This window comes from Dreissena polymorpha, chromosome 5 (genome assembly GCF_020536995.1).
Source record: "Dreissena polymorpha isolate Duluth1 chromosome 5, UMN_Dpol_1.0, whole genome shotgun sequence".
NCBI lineage: Eukaryota > Metazoa > Mollusca > Bivalvia > Myida > Dreissenidae > Dreissena > Dreissena polymorpha.
The window spans coordinates 25,857,844-25,878,004 of NC_068359.1; the positions used below are offsets into that span (position 1 = coordinate 25,857,844).

General features: G+C 37.1%; 2 protein-coding genes across 4 annotated transcripts in view; both read left to right on the forward strand.

Annotated features, from left to right (window-relative positions):
* The window catches only part of LOC127832079 (serine/threonine-protein kinase B-raf-like), an 84,678-nt gene that overhangs the window by 4,793 nt on the left and 59,724 nt on the right, over window positions 1-20,161 (forward strand). For all 3 annotated transcript variants that reach the window (XM_052357250.1, XM_052357247.1, XM_052357249.1), the window contains exons 3-6: window positions 11,193-11,528; window positions 13,326-13,429; window positions 17,304-17,421; window positions 18,248-18,399. In XM_052357250.1, the coding sequence (XP_052213210.1) occupies window positions 11,193-11,528; window positions 13,326-13,429; window positions 17,304-17,421; window positions 18,248-18,399 (710 nt within the window). The remainder of the gene's footprint in view (window positions 1-11,192; window positions 11,529-13,325; window positions 13,430-17,303; window positions 17,422-18,247; window positions 18,400-20,161) is intronic.
* LOC127832082 (uncharacterized) lies at window positions 1,967-8,059 on the forward strand. The gene is made up of 3 exons (XM_052357253.1): window positions 1,967-2,096; window positions 6,006-6,191; window positions 6,736-8,059. Exons 1-3 carry the CDS (start codon window positions 1,992-1,994, stop codon window positions 7,867-7,869), a joined length of 1,425 nt encoding a protein of 474 aa, XP_052213213.1. The 5' UTR covers window positions 1,967-1,991; the 3' UTR covers window positions 7,870-8,059.

Genomic DNA, 20,161 nt, shown 5'->3' on the forward strand with positions numbered 1-20,161 from the left:
TATCGCAACCGTCGGTTATTTTTTGGTGTTGTCACTTTACATAAACTTATATCTATTAATGCAGCATCAACATTCTAAAACGATATCCTGGAAAAATAAAAAAAATCATTTGAATATCAATTGTACTTTCGTTATGATTCGGTGTACGATGTGAATCTAAATTTCATTTTAGTGCAGATTCATTCATACGACACAAAGACACAAATTTGTTTTACGGATCATTTCGGCGTAGAGGACTGAACTGTCATGAAAATTATCGAATATTATATTTTTTTTATTAACCACTGGAAGCAAGACGAGTTGTAGATAATTGGTCAGTTACCACATTTTAACTAAATATTTTGACCAGTTTCCCTTTTTCAGCTCAATTCAACAGTCGAAAATGCGCATAATATCAGTCTAAAACATATTGGCGACAACAAAATGCCACAAGACAGTAATTTAATAAAACGCTGTTTTAGCAAAAGCAGTATGATGTATCCATACATATATGCTAATAAATAAGCTAATAAACTGTTGTTGTATCACATATTAATTCCGCAAATGTACATGTCAGTTGGTGAATTCAAAGTTCATGTCGGCAAAGAAAAACTGCGAAAAAGGTTCTCAACACATTGAGACAAACTGTGACAAATAAAGCTCAACACCTCCTGTTTTTTTTATAGTTTGCCTTCTGGAGACAAACTGCTTTCAAAAAGGTGTTGACACTGTACTCAACACCCACTGTACTCAACACCCAATGTACTCAACACCCAATGTACATATATAATCTGCTGTTGTACTGTGTTTCACTAGACCTTGTGTTAATTATCCCCACGCTTTTTGAAAAAAAGGTGGGGATATTGTGGTTATCTCCGCCGTCCGTCCGTCCGTCTGTCCGTCCGTCCGTCTGTCTGTCCGTCCGTCCTGGCCACTATCTCCTCCTACACTAAAAGCACTAGAACCTTGAAACTTACACACATGGTAGCTATGAGCATATGTGCGACCCTGCACTATTTGGAATTTTGATCTGACCCCTGGGTCAAAAGTTATAGCGGTTGGGGTGGGGCCGCGTCAGAAATTATCACTCATTTTTTTAGGTTATTTTACATTTACTTCTTTATTTCTACACCGATTTACTTCAAATTGATACTGGACCTCTCTTATGACAATACGGTTAATCTCAACCATGCATGGCCCCATTCCCAACCCTGGGGCGCCCCGCCCACATAGGCCACACCCACCAAAAATTTCCATTTACTATAATTTTTTCATTTCTACACGGATTCACTTCAAATTGATACTGAACTTTTGTTATGACATTAGGGTCAATCTCAACTATGCATGGCCCCAATCCCAACCCTGGGGCGCCCGCCCACATAGGCCACACCCACCAAAAAATTCCATTTACTATAAAAAAATTTTAGGTTATTTTACATTAACTTCTTCATTTCTACACTGATTCACTTCAAATTGATACTGAACCTCTCTTATGACAAAACGGTCAAACTCAACTATGCATGGCCCCGTTGCCAACCCTGGGGCGCCACGCCCACATAGACCACACCCGCCCAAAATTGCCTTTTACTATAATTTCTTCATTAATACACTGATTCACTTCAAATTGATACTGAACCTCTCTTATGACAATACGGTCAATCTCAACTATGCATGGCCCTATTACCAACCCTGGGGCACCCCGCCCACATAGGCCACACCCTCCCAAAATTGCCTTTTACTATAACTTCTTTATTTTTACACCCATTCACTTCTAATTGATACTGAACTTCTCTTATGACAATACAGTCAATCTCAACTATGCATGGCCCCATGATCAACCCTGGGGCGCCCTTGGGTCAAACATGCGGCGTGGGGATACGCGTCGGCCTCTGCCGCGCCATTTCTAGTTTTAGACTTGCAATTGCATACGAGTGTAGATATTTACGTGCAGCTTGGATATATGTGTTTGTTTTAGTTGTAATATTATAAGTGTTTTTTGGAATACTGTGATAATGTTGCGGCAGCTGACAAGACAAGACGCGTACTTCCTTGTGAGGTACCGATGCGATGGCAAGCTACAAATTCGCACTTCAGGGTTTTTCCAGACAACCGATGAGGTAAGCATTCACTCAGAAATCGCTCGTATTCAAAATACTACTATACTACATGTGCATGTACTATATCATAATTCTCTGCTATGACCCGATATGATATTCTCATAAAGGACTCAACTTTCATTGTATGACGAGATTGATGTTGATTGAAATTTGGAATTGATATGAACTGCACGGTACTTACTAATTACGATACATATTTCATGAATGAAAAAATAATAACGGTTACGTTCTTGAGCGATTTGCATCGTAAGGTACATGAACGACGTCGGGTGACATTAAATAAGACGGGCATCATAATGCCCCTTCTTTCGTTGTTATAATATCGCGATGATACAATTAGGCACTGATCTGAAGATCCGCATATGTATTAATAATACATAGATATATTACAATACAATTATAGTTTTATAGATTAATATATAATTGTATTATAACAATTGTCTCTACTCTGTCGTACGTTATTGAAACCGAATGTACATTACCTACATGTAATGCAGTTTATTCCGCCAGAATATGCAGGATAAAGAACATAATCAAAAAGCAAGTCATTTTTAACAGGTTTGAAGGAACATTCGTGATACATTCACATAAAATCAATAGCACGATTTAACAGACACTAGATATACAAGCCGAATACTTTAATGTATATGGGTCGCGTTCTGAGAAAACTGCACATAATGTAGTGCGTAGAGTGTCGTCCCAGATAAGCCTGTGCGGTCCGCTTTCAGTTTCATTGAAGTCGCTCTTACCGAAATTTTTAAGCGGAAAGTGTCGTCTCTGGTTAGTCTGTGCGGGCGTCAGAGGCTAACCTGGGACGACACTTTACGCACATGCATTAAGCCCAGTTTTCTCAGAATAAGAATGAATATATATCTCGATATAAATATACAGGTCGATAAGCTAGCATAGTTATCAACAATCCAACAACCGCTTGAAAATACTGTGAATTTGCACACGTATTTATCCGATAAATAATATCTTAGAATGAATTAATGAATGGCTTGTACAATACATCCAGTAAACGTTCTGCTACTTAGCAAATGTCATTGACGAGTGAACTCAGTTTCAACTGCCTTTCGTATGTTTGGAGTAGTCCCTCAAAGTACTGAAAGTCCTTTCCCTCGGAACGCTCGGGGAACATCCTGTTAGGCACATCGCCCGTGGCTTTCCCGTTCATTGCAACAACAATCGGGGCAACTTTGTAGACATGGTCTATGTAGCGACCACATAGTTCAACTGTCAAATCCTCACTCCAAAACCGTGTGATGGCTATAATGAGATCCTCTTTTGTTTTTGGCTCATCCTTGGCAATGGCCCTTTTCATTAAACTCCATACCATCTCAATTGGATTCAAATCCGGGGATTCTGAAATAAGAAAAGACAATATTTACGCTATTTAATTTGTATACTACCACTGAACTATTATGTGCAACATACGTACACTACTATTTTTTGTTATTAGAAACCAAACATGAATAGCTACAAGTACATCTGTACATGTAGTATAAGACAAACGCTGTACTTGACAATACTTTTAAGCGTATATTGTATGACTATATTTCGAAGGTAATGTTATACATGTACGTACAAAGTGATATGAAGCTAATACCAGGAGATGTGTGAACTAAACTTAATGGTGCATAAGAAAATGAACGTTGCCACTGAAGCACACATGCGTATCTGTAATATTATGAACATGTTATAGCACACGTATTGTATAACTATGACTTACCAGAAGGCCAAACGTTCCACCAATTTATACCGTTTTCTGTCATAAATTTCTGCGACAGTTTGGATCTGAAACATGCAATTGATTTAAAATAAATTAATTCAGTCAATGCATTTCATTTGGCAATACAACTGAACATAGCTAAATCAAACGAATAAGAAATAAAATAACTATCATAATGATGTTCATAATCAGACAATGAGTCTGGTATGAATATATCTAAGACAATTAAAATAGTACAGGCATTTATGTTCATGATATACTCGTTCAGAAGTATGCATAGATAACTGCTCAGTTTAAATGTGCTTTAACAATGCATTCTGCAATTTTCGTGCGCATTTGGATATTTAGTTTACTAATAGAATGAGAAATAAGACACAAAGTGTTGAATTCTTTAAATCGGAATTTGATAAATTCTGAAATATTTAATAATTAAATCCCAACTAGTTCGAAATTAATGTACTGAATTTAGGGGTGTCAGATCGTTTGGTTGAGTGACGAATTGCGTCATTCGTTGAATATACTTTGTTCCAATAAAAAATATCGTAATTGTCTATTCTTGGTTACACAGCTTTTGCGAGCAGCTGTGCCCGATTACGTTTTAAGTGTGGCAAGTGACACAAAATGTTTGTTGTCAACTATTTGTGTAATTGCATTTGCAAGACTTCACACTTACCTATGTTTCGGATCGTTGTCTTGTTGAAAACGATGGCCGTCTGGGTACACCTCTTGTATGAATGGTAACAATGTATCGCGAAGGATCCTTTCCGTAAAAAAAACACTCTCCAGTATCCCGTCGAATACACATAATCTACTGGTTCCGCGTCTACTTATAGCACCCCAAACATGGACTTTAAGTGGATGTTTAGGCTTGGGGTTTGTTGCACTGCGCGTGCCAGTCATTCTATAAACCGTGACTTTGTTGTTGTGTAGCTGTATTGATGATTCGTCAGAAAAAATAATGTCATTCATCTGATCATTGGTGTCTATTAAGCGTCTACAAAACACAACTCTCGGTTCTTTGTTCGCATCCTTCACCATATGCGCATAACGTGGGTTTTCATGAGTAAAGCCGGCGGCTCTGATAGCTGTACGGACAGTGTTCAAACACAAGTCTGCTCCATCTCTTTTTAGAGTCTTGTATAGGTCAGTCGCCGACTGATGGGGTTTAAGTGTTAAAGCTTTTTCAACTATTTTGACGTCTTGCTCACTTATCTTTCTAAATACATTTCGTTTTACCTTTGACTCCGGGTTATATGGATTAAAGTATCCGTTCTGATAGTTCCTTATCCAATAAGACACAACTCTTTTATCAACTTGATGTCCGAAAGATTGGAAATGTTTTACAATGTCACGGTTCCGTTTACCAGCTCGATACATGTCAATTATTTTAAGTTTTTTATCGTGCGATAGTCTATTATTCTTTCCCATGGTACACAACAACGATGAAGCAACAACATGTAATCTCTTGTGTGTAAAAAATACTAGAAACAAATGGAACATTCATTCAGGTTATATTGGGGCATGGTTTTGACAGCGTGTCAAATTTTGACACTTTGGCACGTTAATTAATTAACAGAGAATATACAGCGAGGTACAGTTTTGAGATATGGTTGACACGGTAAACCATTACACAGGTCGTTAGCTTGCGTCGTGATGCACAGCAATGTAGTACATACTAAAAATTATTAACTTAAGCTAAATGTATGCAGCTCATCGCTGTCTACTAATTTTATACAACATGTATATAATCAAGGCCTGGTTGCATGTTTCCAACCAACACATGCTTTTTTGTATCCACCATAAACCTTAGATCATTTGTAGCCAAGTTTTAAACATGTTTTTAAATAAATGTGTGACTGAATTATTTTATCAATATAACGAACGGGTAATGGTAAAAACGTCACGACAATCTGTATGTACCAACACTATTTTTTTGACAATGCCAGTTTCTCTTTCACGATTTAATAAGATAATCATACAACAAATAATTGTGGGTGCTTTCTTGCCGGTAACTAATGTAAAATGTAGCAGCTGAAGAGTTTTTTTGTAGGAACTTTCTAGTTTATAGGGTTATATACTCAGCATTTATGAAGAATATTCAACAACGTATGTTATAATGTATGTGTATACAATATACGTATAAATCTGTATGAACATGCTTTTATTAATCATTATAGATTCAATGCCACCAAAGTTATACGGTACAATGGGGCACACGGAAGACCCAGACAGTAGACGCTGTTGTACTTGCAAGGGGAACAGAAAAAGAAATGCGCCTACAGATGAAGGCCAAGGCCTCTGAGCAGCCAACCGCGCAAACGCAAGAACCCCCGAAAAAGCGTGCCAAGAAAACCCACGAAAAGGTGTGTATTTGCTCGCATTTCTCGAAAATAGGGCCGTATAACGACGGATTGCTTACAAATTGATGGTTAATTTCACGTTAAGCACATTGTGACGTATTTTAGCCTTATGCTTGTACCAGTCGTTTTTTCTTTTTTCCTTAAAAAGTTATCACTTTTAACATAAATATAAAGTTTGTAAGAAAAAATGCTAGTATGCTACATTATATCGAAAATGAGTATGCAATATTTTTTATTTGAGATTTTTATTTTTGTGTCGCCTTTTGCACATCCTACTCGCGGAGTTCTTGTTAAGCATTGAGTATATTGCACATACATTTGCGTCCATTGATCTGAATCGCAAACTTATAAATTTATCTATTTTTTATAACATTCGTTGTGTAATCCTTGGCTTAGTGTGCATGCCGTAGTGCATTTTATGCATGTACTTTGCAATTATGATTTTTTTGTTTTTACTTCATGTTGTTTTATGTACATGTTTTTTCATTGCATTGTGTGTATGTATGCCTACGAAATAAATATGTAATCTATCTATGATTAATTTCAGACGAAGGCCAATGTCATCACTTATGTTGCATCGGCAGGCAGTAGCGCATCGACCACTAGGCCTTCGACCGCTACGTCCGGCCCAGTGACCGAGATCACAACAGTAGTTCCCGAGGTTGCTGCTGTGGTCGCCGGAACAGGAAGTGTGATTGACACTACCGAGATTGGTGTCGTCCCAACAGTGGTGCCCGAGGTTGCTGCAGTGGTCGCGGGGCCGGGAACTCTGATTGACGTCACATCAGTGGTGCCCGAGGTGGTTGCAGTGGTCGCGGAAATGGGAAGAGTGACTGACACAACCGTGATTGGTGACGTCACATCAGTGGTGCACGATGTGGTTGCTGTGGTCGCGGGAGCTACACCGACGATGGACAGAAACGCAAGCTCTGCAGTCGCAAACGCATCGTCGACTGTTATTAGGCATTCGACTCCCCCGAGCACGAGCGCCAACGTGTTTCGGATAGGAAGACCGCATCATATGTGTTCGCAGCTCCTGTCAATGGAAGCATCTATGCGATCGATGGCAGCAGAAGTAGAAAAACTGCGCAAGCTGAGAGAGGCCGACCGGCGAGAGATCGAGGAAAACCGGGCTATGCAGATGAGAATGCTGGGCATGATTGAGACTCTACTTAAAAATCAAGAACGCTCTCAGACTGTTCCGCCACCAACCACAACGTCAACCACCGAGTCTGGAATTGCGGAGCAGTATACTCTTAGTCACGAAGAACTGAGGAGTATACATCAGGCATCGTTGGGGCCAGGCAATTTCGCCGCACACCTGACCAGTGGACTGTTCCCGGAACTCTTCGGAGTGTCCCAGTTGAAGCATGAATTCAATTGGAAAGGCGGAGGAAAAAACCACAAGAAGCCACTATCCCCCCAGAGGAAGAATGTGATTAAACATTACGTCGGTGTGTTCTATCCAGAAGCCCTGGCGGAAAATGTGTGGCGGGACAGTGTTGTGCCTAAGGTTAACGAACTTCTTCGCCGCCAGGGTAGAGAGGAGAGACGAATGAGGAGAGATGCGGGCACATCTGCCGACATCAACGGGTACATGGAGGACCTGCACGGCATGCTTCCCGAGATAAACACATCATGCGACACTTCGCTTCTGTCGCTTCTGAACAACAGCATGTGAATACTTCTACTGAATGTAAATTATGTAAATACTGTATATATTCTTCTGTCGCATCTGAACAACAACATGTGAATACTTCTACTGAATGTAAATTATGTAAATACTGTATATATTTGATATTCACTGTATTTATAACTTCTTCGCATATATTTATACGTATGAAATGCATTTCGAATAAATACCGACTTTATGTTGTTGTTGTTATTACGTACATAAATGTATATCCAGGATTCTATCTATTAAATAATGCAATGTTATATGCTAAGGGGAAGACGCAGGAAAAACAAAAACAAACAATTAATTCAACATGAACGAATATCACGAGTTGTTATCAAATATTCATAACCTGATATGTAGATTTATAACCGGTAACAAATCTTTATAAGTAATAACTAACTTGAAAACGAAGGATGACATGGGCTACGTAAGATTATGGTAAATATTGATTAGATCAATATAAAATATCTTACATCAGATATTGTTCACAACTCGCCATGCAAAGCATTGAGAACAAGCGGAAATGTCAGCAGAAAAAGTCGGGAAGAAGCATAAAAAGTTACAAACGAACAAAACAAACTCTAACGAAAATACCGCATAAAAGAGAATGATCCGGAATATCATTCTCTATATACATGCTATATTTACTAAGTTTGAATTTCTTTCAAAGATCTTAAAGAACGTTATTTCAACAAACGAGTCCAGTGCTGAAATCGAAGAAACCTGAAAGACACAAAATATAATCTGTTAAAATACATGTATATGAATAGAAAAAAACAACATTTACGATTGCAGTCGTTGCAATCGACAGTTGACAATTTCTAAATTTCGTAGCATACTGATTCAGTACGTTATTTCGGACAGTACAGGCGGACGCAAATAAAATAAATTATTTAATACTCACTTTCTTTATAACTTGATATGTGTTGATAAAAAATGGCGATTGAATTGCTTAACACCATACCAGTTAATAGACTTGATCATCTAAGCGCTTTATTTACGTTTCCGACTTTACGTGCTGTCCGAATTTAAAGTGATGGGCATTTTGTTACTGTTGAATTGAGCTGAAAAGAAACGGGTGAAAACATTAAGTTATAATGAATGTGGTATCTGACAATTATCTACAACTCATCTTGTTACCGGTTGTTTATAAAAAAAAATATATTTTCTTCGATATGTTACATGACTCACCCATCCCTCTAAGCTGAAATGATCAGTAAAACCGAATTGTGTCATTGTGTCGTATGAAAGAATCTGCATGAAAACTACATTTAGACTCGCATCGTACATCGATTCATTTCTGTCGTAAGTTGTCAAAACGAAAGTACGGTTGATATTCAAATGGATTATTTTTCTTTTCGGGATATTGTTTAATTATGTTGATGCTGCATTAACAAATACAAGTGTATATCGAGCGAAAACACAAAAAATAAACAACGGTTACGATACACACCTACATTGTATATTGTAAATACTGTTAGTTGCCCATAATATCACTTTAAGTACGCATACATTTGCACATACATGTAGTTTATTATGTTCATTTGTAAATTGTACATGTAAATTTAAAACTCTTGAATGACCATCGCAGACAAGTATTATCAATGGCCGCGCGGCATTGCGGTGATCACGGGTGTTCCAGTTAATGATAGCGTGCAATCGCGGCGATTTCGGGTGTTCGCCGAACACCGCAGTCAGTAGCGTGTCCGCCCCCCGCGAAATGTCACCCATCGGGAAAATTGAACACCGCGGACACGCGTTTTTGTCAAAGTACACGTTGCCTGTACTGTATGTCACTTCTGCAATATTGAAGCTAGATATTTTATATTTGAAATGCATGTGTATCTCATGGAGCTGCATATTTTGAGTGGTGAAGGGTCAAGGTCAAGGTCATCCTTCAAGGTCAAACGTCATATAGGGGGACATTGTGTTTCACAAACACATCTTGTTGAAAATGCTATTTGTGACTTGTCTGTAAAGCCACTCATGATGCATGTTTAAATGTTAAGCTCAAGTAGTTGTTGAATGGTCAAAGATATTCTACTCACCCGAATGAGGCACACATGTAACACTCAGGCTGTTGCAACAACTACATATCACTTTTTTTTACGACAGGTTTTCAATTGAAACTTCATAAATGTGTTTTGGATAATTGTTTGAGGTCACTGACCAAGTTCCATTACGCTTACATGCAATTTTGCAGAATTATGCCCCTTTTTGTACTTATAAATTTGGATGAGGGAAAAGTGACACTTCCCCATGTCACAGTTTCTACAACAAGTATTGAATTGAACCTTCACTATTTCAAACTTACTTATGTTTTGGGTTCATCATTTGAGCTCACTTACCAAGGTCCATAACTCTGACCTGAAATTTAGTTTAGTTTAGACCTATTAATTTTTAGTCAATTGCATAGAAAGCCTATGGCTTATATGAAGCACTCTCGAGGAGGTTTCCTGGGACTAGAACCAGCACTTGGTGCCTATGGGGGAGATATAAAGAACGCTCCCAAAGTAGGGATCGAACACGTGACCTCAAGGTCGCTAGGCTGACACCATATTCATAATGCCACGATGACCTCTGAAGTTAAGCATTTGAAAGTCTCTTTATGCTTAAACAATTCTATTTATCGGTAACTTGCAAATTCTGCATATATTTATATTCACAATTGATTTTGAATTGAAACTTTGCATATGTGTTAGGGGTCTTTAAAATAAGAAACTCGCCAAACTTAGCAGGATTATTCCCCTTATGTGCTTCTACAATCAAGTAGAGATGTATGTACAAAAAGAAATTCAGGATTTGTTTGCTTGCATCAAGTAGGTATTACTGTAATTACAGCAGATATTCAATTGAAACTTCACATATGTCTTTAGGATCATATTCATGTGAAATGTTAAAAAATTCCAGTAACAACCCACTATGTCTTTATCTTCTACAGATATGCATTTGAATATCAATATATATATGTTTTAGGGGTCATTTCATTTGGCCACTGACCAAAGACAACAACTTTGACCTAAATTAAGCAGAATAATGCCTATATTATATTTATAAACTTTAGGTTAAGATTTGTTTGATAATCAAGAACTTTAGTTCGCATTGACCAACTTTGAAGAAACTTTTGATATAGCAAGCCTGCATGGACCCTGCATTTTCAATGGACAAAGCAGTTAAGTTTTTGTAAAAGAGATAAACTGGATATCTAATTTTAAGGGACACATTAAATTTGTTTGCCTATTATAAGGTACACAAGTTTTTTTTGCCTGACATACGTCACATAGGGCCTGTTTTGATAATTGTTGATGTTTTATTTCATATTTCAGGAGTATGAGGAGTTGGCCAACAAAATCCACGAGTTGCAGACGCAGCTACAAGACAAAGAGCAGGAACTCACTGACATCCAGTCTACCCCGCCCAAATCACCAGAAAAAGAACCTGAACTTCCTGCCCCGGTTCCCCACTTACCACATGGAGCCCATGGGACCCACATTGGAACCCACGGAACCCACATTGGAAATGGGACAAAACCGGAGCCAGTTGTAGGCGCAAGCGGTCCGGCAGGTGTCCCGGAATCGACCCTGCTCTCCAGCCCCAGTCTGCCCATGAAGTCGCCCCTGGGGCATGTGAAGGCGTTCCTGCCTAACAACCAGCACACTAGTGTAAGTTTTTCAGGGCTACTGGTAGGACTGTCATTGCACAGCAGCATGCACCTTTTTATGCCATTTTTCAAATTAATCAAAATGAAATTTTGCATATGAATATTTTCTAATTTGCTTGTTGATATTTACTGTTTGTCAGTAATATGAGATAATTATTTCTTAAAAAATTTGATAGGCTTAGTCTCATGTAATGTATGTTTGGCTAATTGAAGGAAAAAATTAAATTCCCAGTTAAGTTAAGCATACATTTTAATTTAGAATTATAATTGTGAGATTTTCTCCATGTTATGTAAGTTTCTAGAAACATTTTGTTGTTGTACTTTTCAAGGACTTTTAACTTCTTTAAAAATAAAATTTTTAAGAAATTATAGAATAAGTTGAGGCGACAATTTCTCAGCAAGTTGAAAGTCTGCTATAATAAATTGAGCTTCTGCTTACTATTGTCTTATTGCAATAAAACATCCCTTTCTAATATTGTAAAGATGAATTACATTTTTGGTGACAACTGAGTGTCAGAATAATCACAGTAATTGAAAGTTTGTGTTGTTACATTAATTTTGTGGGAAATTGACAAAATTAAAAAAAATGTTTCAAATTCGCAAATATTTGTTGTTGTAATGATATTTGTGAGGATACAATAATACTGAACATTTACATGTACCATGCTCTAAAATAGCCATTATATTCATCTTTTGACAATTTAAAAATCTGAAAATTAGAAAGCGTCGCGACGCAAAACTATTGAATAATTTGGAGAGTTCTGTTGTTGTCATTATATTTGTGTAAAGTATAAAACACATCAATCATTATATGAACACAGATGGCTGAGTGGTCTAAGTAATAGACTTTGACTCCAGGGTTCAGTGGTTCGAGCCCTGTATAAGATTACTTTTTTTACTTTATTTTTTTATGTCCCCCACTATAGTAGTGGGGGACGTATTGTTTTTGCCCTGTCTGTTGGTTGGTCTGTTGGTTGGTTGGTCTGTTTGCGCCATCTTTAACATTTTGCAATAACTTTTGCTATATTGAATATAGCAACTTGATATTTGGCACGCATGTGTATCTCATGGAGCTGCACATTTTGAGTGGTGAAAGGTCAAGGTCATCCTTCAAGGTCAGAGGTCAAATATATGTGGCCAAAATCGCTCATTTTATGAATACTTTTGCAATATTGAAGATAGCAACTTGATATTTGGCATGCATGTGTATCTCATGGAGCTGCACATTTTGAGTGGTGAAAGGTCAAGGTCATCCTTCAAGGTCAGAGGTCAAATATATGTGTCCCGAATCGCTTATTTTATGAATACTTTTGCAATCTTGAAGATAGCAACTTGATATTGGGCATGCATGTGTATCTCATGGAGCTGCACACTTTGAGTGGTGAAAGGTCAAGGTCATCCTTCAAGGTCAGAGGTCAAATATATGTGGCCCAAATCGCTTATTTTATGAATACTTATGCAATATTGAAGATAGCAACTTGATATTTGGCAAGCATGTGTATCTCATGGAGCTGCACATTTTGAGTGGTGAAGGGTCATGGTCAAGGTCATCCTTCAAGGTCAAACTTCATATAGGGGGACATTGTGTTTCACAAACGCATCTTGTTTTTCATGTTTTTTAAGATCCAATGTTTATCAATATAAAGCATTAGTGACAAACTTCAATACATGTTAAAATCTGTTAAAAGGCCTCTTTAACGGCTTTTTTTATTAGAAACCAGAGCCATTTTTCCTTGAGAAATGGTGAGAAGTCAAGACCAGGAAACATCAAACTATGATCAGGTTGTTTCTGTTATAGGTTACAGTTAAAGTCGGAAAAACGCTGGGGGAAGGTTTGGCTAAGGCGCTTACCTTACGCAATTTTGAGACAGAGGTTTGCGACGTGTTTGATCGACGTACTGGGTAAGTTTAGCATTTTTAGTCAGGGCTGTTTATGCACCGGGTAGAGTGGCATATAGTACATGTAGTTGGACTGTCCTTCTGTCCAGCATTGTTTCCATACTTTTTTCCTTAACGGTTTGAAATATTTACCAGATGTTTGGTAATATATATATGAATATATCTGGGTCAATTACAGATAAAGAATGAGTTACAATCCGCTCCATTGATTTGTATGCCCCCGGATCGAAAGATCGGGGGTATATTGTTTTTGGTCTGTCTGTCTGTCATTGTATGTGTGTGTCACAAAACTTTAACCTTGGTTAAACTTTTATAACTTTTGCAATATTGAAGATAGCAACTTCATATTTGGCATGCATGTGTATCTCGTGGAGCTGCACATTTTGAGTGGTGAAGAATAAAGGTAAAGGTCATCCTTCAAGGCCAAAGGTCAAATATCATTGTTTTTTTCTTTCCTAAAACTTTAACCTTCGTTTAAGTTTGGTCATAACTTTTTGAATATTTAAGATAGCAACTTGATATTTGGCATGCATGTGTATCTCATGGAGCTACACATTTTGAGTGGCTAAAGGTCAAGGTCATCGTTCAATGTCAAAGGTCAAATTTATGGCTTCAAAGCGGCGCAATAGGGGGCATGTTTCTGACAAACACATCTCTTGTTGAAGAAGTTATGGGCCTTGGACTTGCTTTAAAAATAATACTTTTCCGGATTATGTATCTGAAATACATTCATATACGGATCTTATTTTGGGTGTGTGAGTCTACCTACATGACCTATAGATCAAGTTCTAGTATTATTCTGGTCCATTGATTCCTTGGACATAACAATTTTCTCTAAAAGAACACTTTTCCGAATTTTATTTGGCGAAACGCTTTCAGATGTTTAGATATTAGGTGTGTGAGTCTACCTGCATTACTTTCAGATCAATTTTGAGCTTTTTAAGGTATGTGTAGTTTTGAGACATGAGGGGGCATCTTTGCCCTATGAACACATCTTTTTACAGCTGAAATAAGGCTGCGTTCCTCAGCTAAAACAATGCCTTTTTCATGCACCTTGAACATGCAAGAAAATTCATCGTACTTAAGTTTGAATGGCGATATTATGCAAAAATTATGAGAGTATTTAGCATTCATGCATTGGATTGCCCAGTTTTTTGTTGTCACGATTACTTTCTGTGCTATCATTTCTACAACAAATTAAAAGATCAATTTATCAATCGTATCTGGGGGTATATGGGAAAGTTGGCTGGAGATGTCATCTATATCAGACTTTAAACCCACACCCTTACTGTATGTTCTTTTTTCTTGTTTCAACTTCTATACATGATTATTACAGCTTGCGGCGTCATGGTGTTGGTGGGGGTGTTACTTTGAATCTACAGGAAAGAGACTTTTAACAAAAGTTTTTTTAGCTCACCTGAGCACAACGTGCTCATGGTGAGCTTTTGTGATCGCCTTTTGTCCGTCGTGCGTTGTGCTGGGTAAACATTTGCCTTGTTCACTCTCTAGAGGCCACATTTATTGTCCAATCTTCATGAAATTTGGTCAGAAGATTGGTCTCAATAATATCTTGGATGAGTTTGAAAATGCTTGAAAAACATGGCTGCCAAGGGGCGGGGCATTTTTTTTCCTTATATGGCTATATATGACTATAGTAAAATCTTGTTAACACTCTAGAGGCCACATTTATTGTCGATCCTCATGAAACTTGGTCAGAAGATTCATCCCAATGATATCTTGGACGAGTTCAAAAATGATGTCGGTTGGTTGAAAAACATGGCCGCCAGGGGGCAGGGCATTTTTTCTTATATGGCTATAGTAAAACCTTGTTAACACTCTAGAGGCCACATTTATTTTCCGATCTTCATGAAACTTGCTCAGATGATTTGTCCCAATGATATCTTGGAGGAGTTCAAAAATGGTAACCTTGGCTTGAAAAACATGGCTGCCAAGGGGCGGGGCATTTTTCCTTATATGGCTATATATAGCTGTAGTAAAATCTTGTTAACTTTCTAGTTTGCTCAATCTTCATGAAATTTGGTCAGAACATTGGTTTCCTGTGTAGTAAAGTTTGGTTTTATTATGTCAATATTATGTGACATTAACTGTATTATGTAATTTTTCATTACACAGAATTTTCATAGTTAACATAACTGTTTTAGTCATTAACACTTATGATAAGCATTTCAACTTAAGAGAGAACTGAAAGAAAGACAACATGTACATGATTTTGCAGTATTTATGCAGTATTAATCTCCCTTGTTTAACCTGGTTCAGTAATCTAATTTTAGTTCTGCTCTTTAATTTGGGAAGATATTGATCATTGATAAATGCACTCTTCTGAGGGAAAATTGACTACCGGTACTCTGCCATTGATCTCTTCTGAACTGTATAAAATAAGCTGTTTTGGCTGATTTAAACACCTTGATGCTTTCTTGAAAAGTTAACAGCTCTTGAAAAAAGTTGGAATTTTGAAATAATTAAACTCTAAATTATTTTTAACACCCAGCATCAAGACATTTTGGCATTATTTTCTTAATTATTCTTATTATTTAGATTATTTCTATTTGGCATTTTCTAAATTAGAAAGACTCTATTCTATTTCAATAACTTTAGTAAATCTTTCTAATTTTTACATTTGATTCACTGAAGTTTCCTAATCTGCATTAATATTGTTCTTTAGATTAAATTAGACCTATTTTGTAAACTAGATTTTTGAAGCACTTTCTAGACTAACAGTAACTTATATTTATATCAGTTTTTTTGACAGATTTTGAACTTCTTTTTACATTCATTTAGGTATTTGCTGTATGTTGTTCATTTTTGTAATGATACTTAGATTCCTTAACTTGGCTTGTACCTGTTCTTAATTTTCTGTCATTGTTCTTCATTTTCCGAGTTCTTGGAAAAAAAATTAGTTATTTTTGTTAAAGCTGCCTTGGTTTTCACTTATAAATAAATTGAGTGTATTTAGGCGTCCCTGACTGAACGCCTTTAGTTAATTGAATTAAAACCAGTCAGTATAGTCATCCTGACCGGAATTAAGAGTTCGTCAAATAAATATTTCCGCATTACATAAGTGCTCACAAAGTTACATAACTTGTAACCGTCCTGTGACCGGTTCATTTGCGTAAGCGAAGGAGACCGCACTACCACACCTGGATAGGACAGTTGATTTCGATAATGGTTTGGATCGGTTAAAAAAACATGGCCGCCAGAGGGGGGGTCTTTTTCCTTATATTTATATAGTAAAAAAGCTTGTGAACTCTCTAGAAGTCACATGTTTTGCCTAATCATCATGAAATTTTGTCAAAACATTATTTATGTGGATGTCTCGGACGAGTTTGAAAATGGTCATGATCAGTGAAAAAACATGGCCGCCAGGGAGTGGGGCAGTTTTCTTTATATGTATATAGTGTCAACATGTGAACAGTCTAGAAGACACATTTTTTTCCCAATCTTCATGAAATTTGGACATATCTTGGAAGAGTTAAAAAATGTTTCAGGTCTGTTGAAAAAACATGGCCGCCAAGGGGCCATTTGTTATTCATTCTTCATGATACTTGGTTAGAACATTTGTTCCATTGATATCTTGGGCTGCAAAGAACAGGTCATTTCTTTTTATCTCAGGTGAGCGACTTTGGGCCTTTCAGGCCCTCTTGTTGTTCTTTCCATATTATCCTTACTCTTGGAAAATGGGGCTTAATGCATGTATGTAGTGTCATCTCAGATTAGCCTGTGTAGTCCACACAGGCTTATCAGGGACAACTTTTTCCTGCTTGGTAGAGACTTCCCATTAAAAATATAATTTGATTAAGGTGGAATGTTTCGTCACAGATTAGCCTGTGCTAAATTGCTTCCATCCTTATGATTGCAGTGAACAGCTGAGCTGGGATATACCAATGACTGATGTGGCAGGAAATGAGCTGACTGTAGAGTTGAAGAAAAACAGACGGACATTCCCGCCTACGTTTACTACTCCCCAACATAATTTAGTATGAATGTTGTTTATATGATTCGTGTTCTGAGAAAACTGGGCATAATGCATGTGCGTAAAGAGTCATCCCAGTTTAGTCTGTGCAGTCCGCTCAGGCTAGTCAGGGATGACACTTTCCGCTTTTATGACATTTTTCGTTTAAATGAAGTCTCTTCTTAACAGAAATCCAATTTAGCAATTTTACAATTTGTTGTTTCATTACATTTATACACATGCTACATTTATTACATTTCTTTTAGAGCGGGTTTTAGCACGTGCATTTTTACTGCAATATTTTCTTGATTTATTCGGAACTATTTTCGAAACATTAAGCTCCGCCCATAATTATTGCAGAATGACCCACACTTGATTTCCTTCTTTGTCTATAGAAAACAAGTTGAGTGTAGTGTTAGAATTTAAAATAACAGCTAAATTCTTCAGAACAAGTTTAATCATGGTATTGAATTACAAACTTACAGAGGAATATCAAATAAATGTGTATGGGAGAATTTAGGATTGCTTTCATTAACCACTAATTATTTATTGGAACATCTTGGCCTGTATTCACCAACCAATTCTTAGACTTCAGTCTAAGAATAAAGAATATTTTTTAAATTAGATATTCAAGAGCTGCTTTATTTCTGAGTCAAACTTGGCACCTCTATCTACATCATTCTTCATGAAGACTGCTTTGTTTATGGTAAAATCACCAGTAGAAGACTGTAAAGACTCTTACGCTGAGCATACTTTTCTTGTTCTAAGTCTATTCTTTATTCTTATGTCTAAGAATCGGTTGGTGAATACAGGCCCTGGGCTTTTTCTACCATAGTTTGTTCTGATTTCAGGCAAGAAAGACCTTTTTTTCCCTGATATTCTGCGACGTGTGCAACAAGTTCCTGTTGCAAGGTTACCAGTGTCAGACGTGCCGTTACCGACTACACCAGCGTTGTAAAGAAAATATGAACCCACTGTGCAATACTATGAATCTTACAAAACAGTACGTACTCCATTTACCGGTATTACTTACGATTTGAGGCTATCAAGTTCCACAGTTTTGAATCTCCACATAGGGTGGGAGCCATTTAGCATTTCAATTGTTTGTCCGTCCGTACATTCCAAACCTTGCATTTTTAGGTTCTCTTTAGATACTAGGTGGTTTTTGCTCAAACTTTTACACTTAAATTACCTTATTGTCTAGATGCTCAGAATAATAGTTATTTTGGGCTAAGGCTATTTTTGGCATAATTATGGCCCTTTTATTTGTTACTCCAACATACAATATTAAAAAGTGGGGTGAATTTTGTGTTTTGAATCCCTCTTGAATGACTGGTTGGATCTTGCTCAAATTTCACAGTTGAATGACCTTTATGTGGAGATGATTGTTAATGTTGAAATGTTTGATGAAATAACATTTGGGCATATATAATTATGGTCCGTTTTTCATTTTTGCACAAAATACTATTTGGTCCCAAATTTGTTTGTTTTCAAAACAACCTCCAACTATTGGGTGGAATGACCTGAATGTGTTGATGATCTTAAGGGAAGGAATTTTGGATGAAAAGAGTTTATTGGCCATAGGCCAGAAGAGCTTATGGGATGGCATGGTTTCTGTCTGTCTGTGTGTGCGTTAGACTTTTTCTTGTTTATCCGATAAAGTCCACATTTTTCATCCGATTCTTTTCAAATTTGTTCAGTGTGTTGATATTAATGAGGACTCGAACCCTATTGAAAATGGGTTACATCAGAGTAAAAAGTCCAGAATTATCTCCCCTTGAATTTTAGAAAATTCTGAAATAAGGCTTGTTTACACAATAAAGTCCACAGTTTTCATCCAATCATTTCCCGACTTGCACAGTGTCTTTATCTCAATGATAAGTCAAAACCCTATTGGAAATGAGCAATATCGGAGTTATAAGTCCAGAATTATCTCCCCTTGAATTTGAGAAAAAAAATGAAAATCTTTCACATTTTGCCATAAATTTTGCAATATTGAAGATAGCAACTTCATATTTGGCATGCATGTGTATCTCATGGAGCTGCACATTTTCAGTGGTGAAAGGTCAAGGTCATCCTTCAAAGTCAAAGGTCCAATTTTTTTAATCAAAGCGGCGCAGAAGGGGACATAGTGTTTCCGACAAACACATTTCTTGTTTGTTTACATATAAAGTTCTATCCTTTTGAAACTTCAACGGATCTTTGATATCATCAAGGGCCAGAACCCCATTGAGAGTGAAGAAAATTTGTCCAACTTATTGTTGAAAAGGAGCCATTTGAAGTTTAGATTTTACGTTTCTTCTTGTTTATGCGATGAATTTCCCATTTTGGGTCTGTTTGTTTAAAACGTACTCAGATTGTTCATACTATCAAGGGCTTGAGCCCTATTGATTCCAGCCAGTAGAGTGATTCAGGCCCTCATGGGCCTCTTGTTCCATTTTTTAAATGTATGGTTGTAAACTTGTGTTTGTTCAACTCCTCTAAATTCTTGCTGACACTGTCACAGCTGAATGTGTAGATGATCATTTTAGAAGTAAATTAGACTGCGACCATTAAAGAACCAGTGTCTTTTTGTACGCTGTAGAATACATTGTGGATGTATCCTATTCCTAACATCTGTTGTGGGGACATCAGTGTCTGTGACACTTGCTTATTATTGTGAGAAAAATAATTTCCTAAAAAGGATACTATGATCCTTATAAAACAGATGGTACCCAAGTTGTTACCCTTATATTGTTATTTTAATGAGTGATTTTACATAAATC

Bases quoted from the DNA above. Each gene is read 5' to 3' on its own strand.
- LOC127832082 (XM_052357253.1), top strand. From the start codon at position 1,992: ATGTTGCGGCAGCTGACAAGACAAGACGCGTACTTCCTTGTGAGGTAC. The intron at 2,097-6,005 runs GTAAGCATTCAC...TAATCATTATAG, and splicing joins TTTTCCAGACAACCGATGAG to ATTCAATGCCACCAAAGTTA. The intron at 6,192-6,735 runs GTGTGTATTTGC...GATTAATTTCAG, and splicing joins CCAAGAAAACCCACGAAAAG to ACGAAGGCCAATGTCATCAC.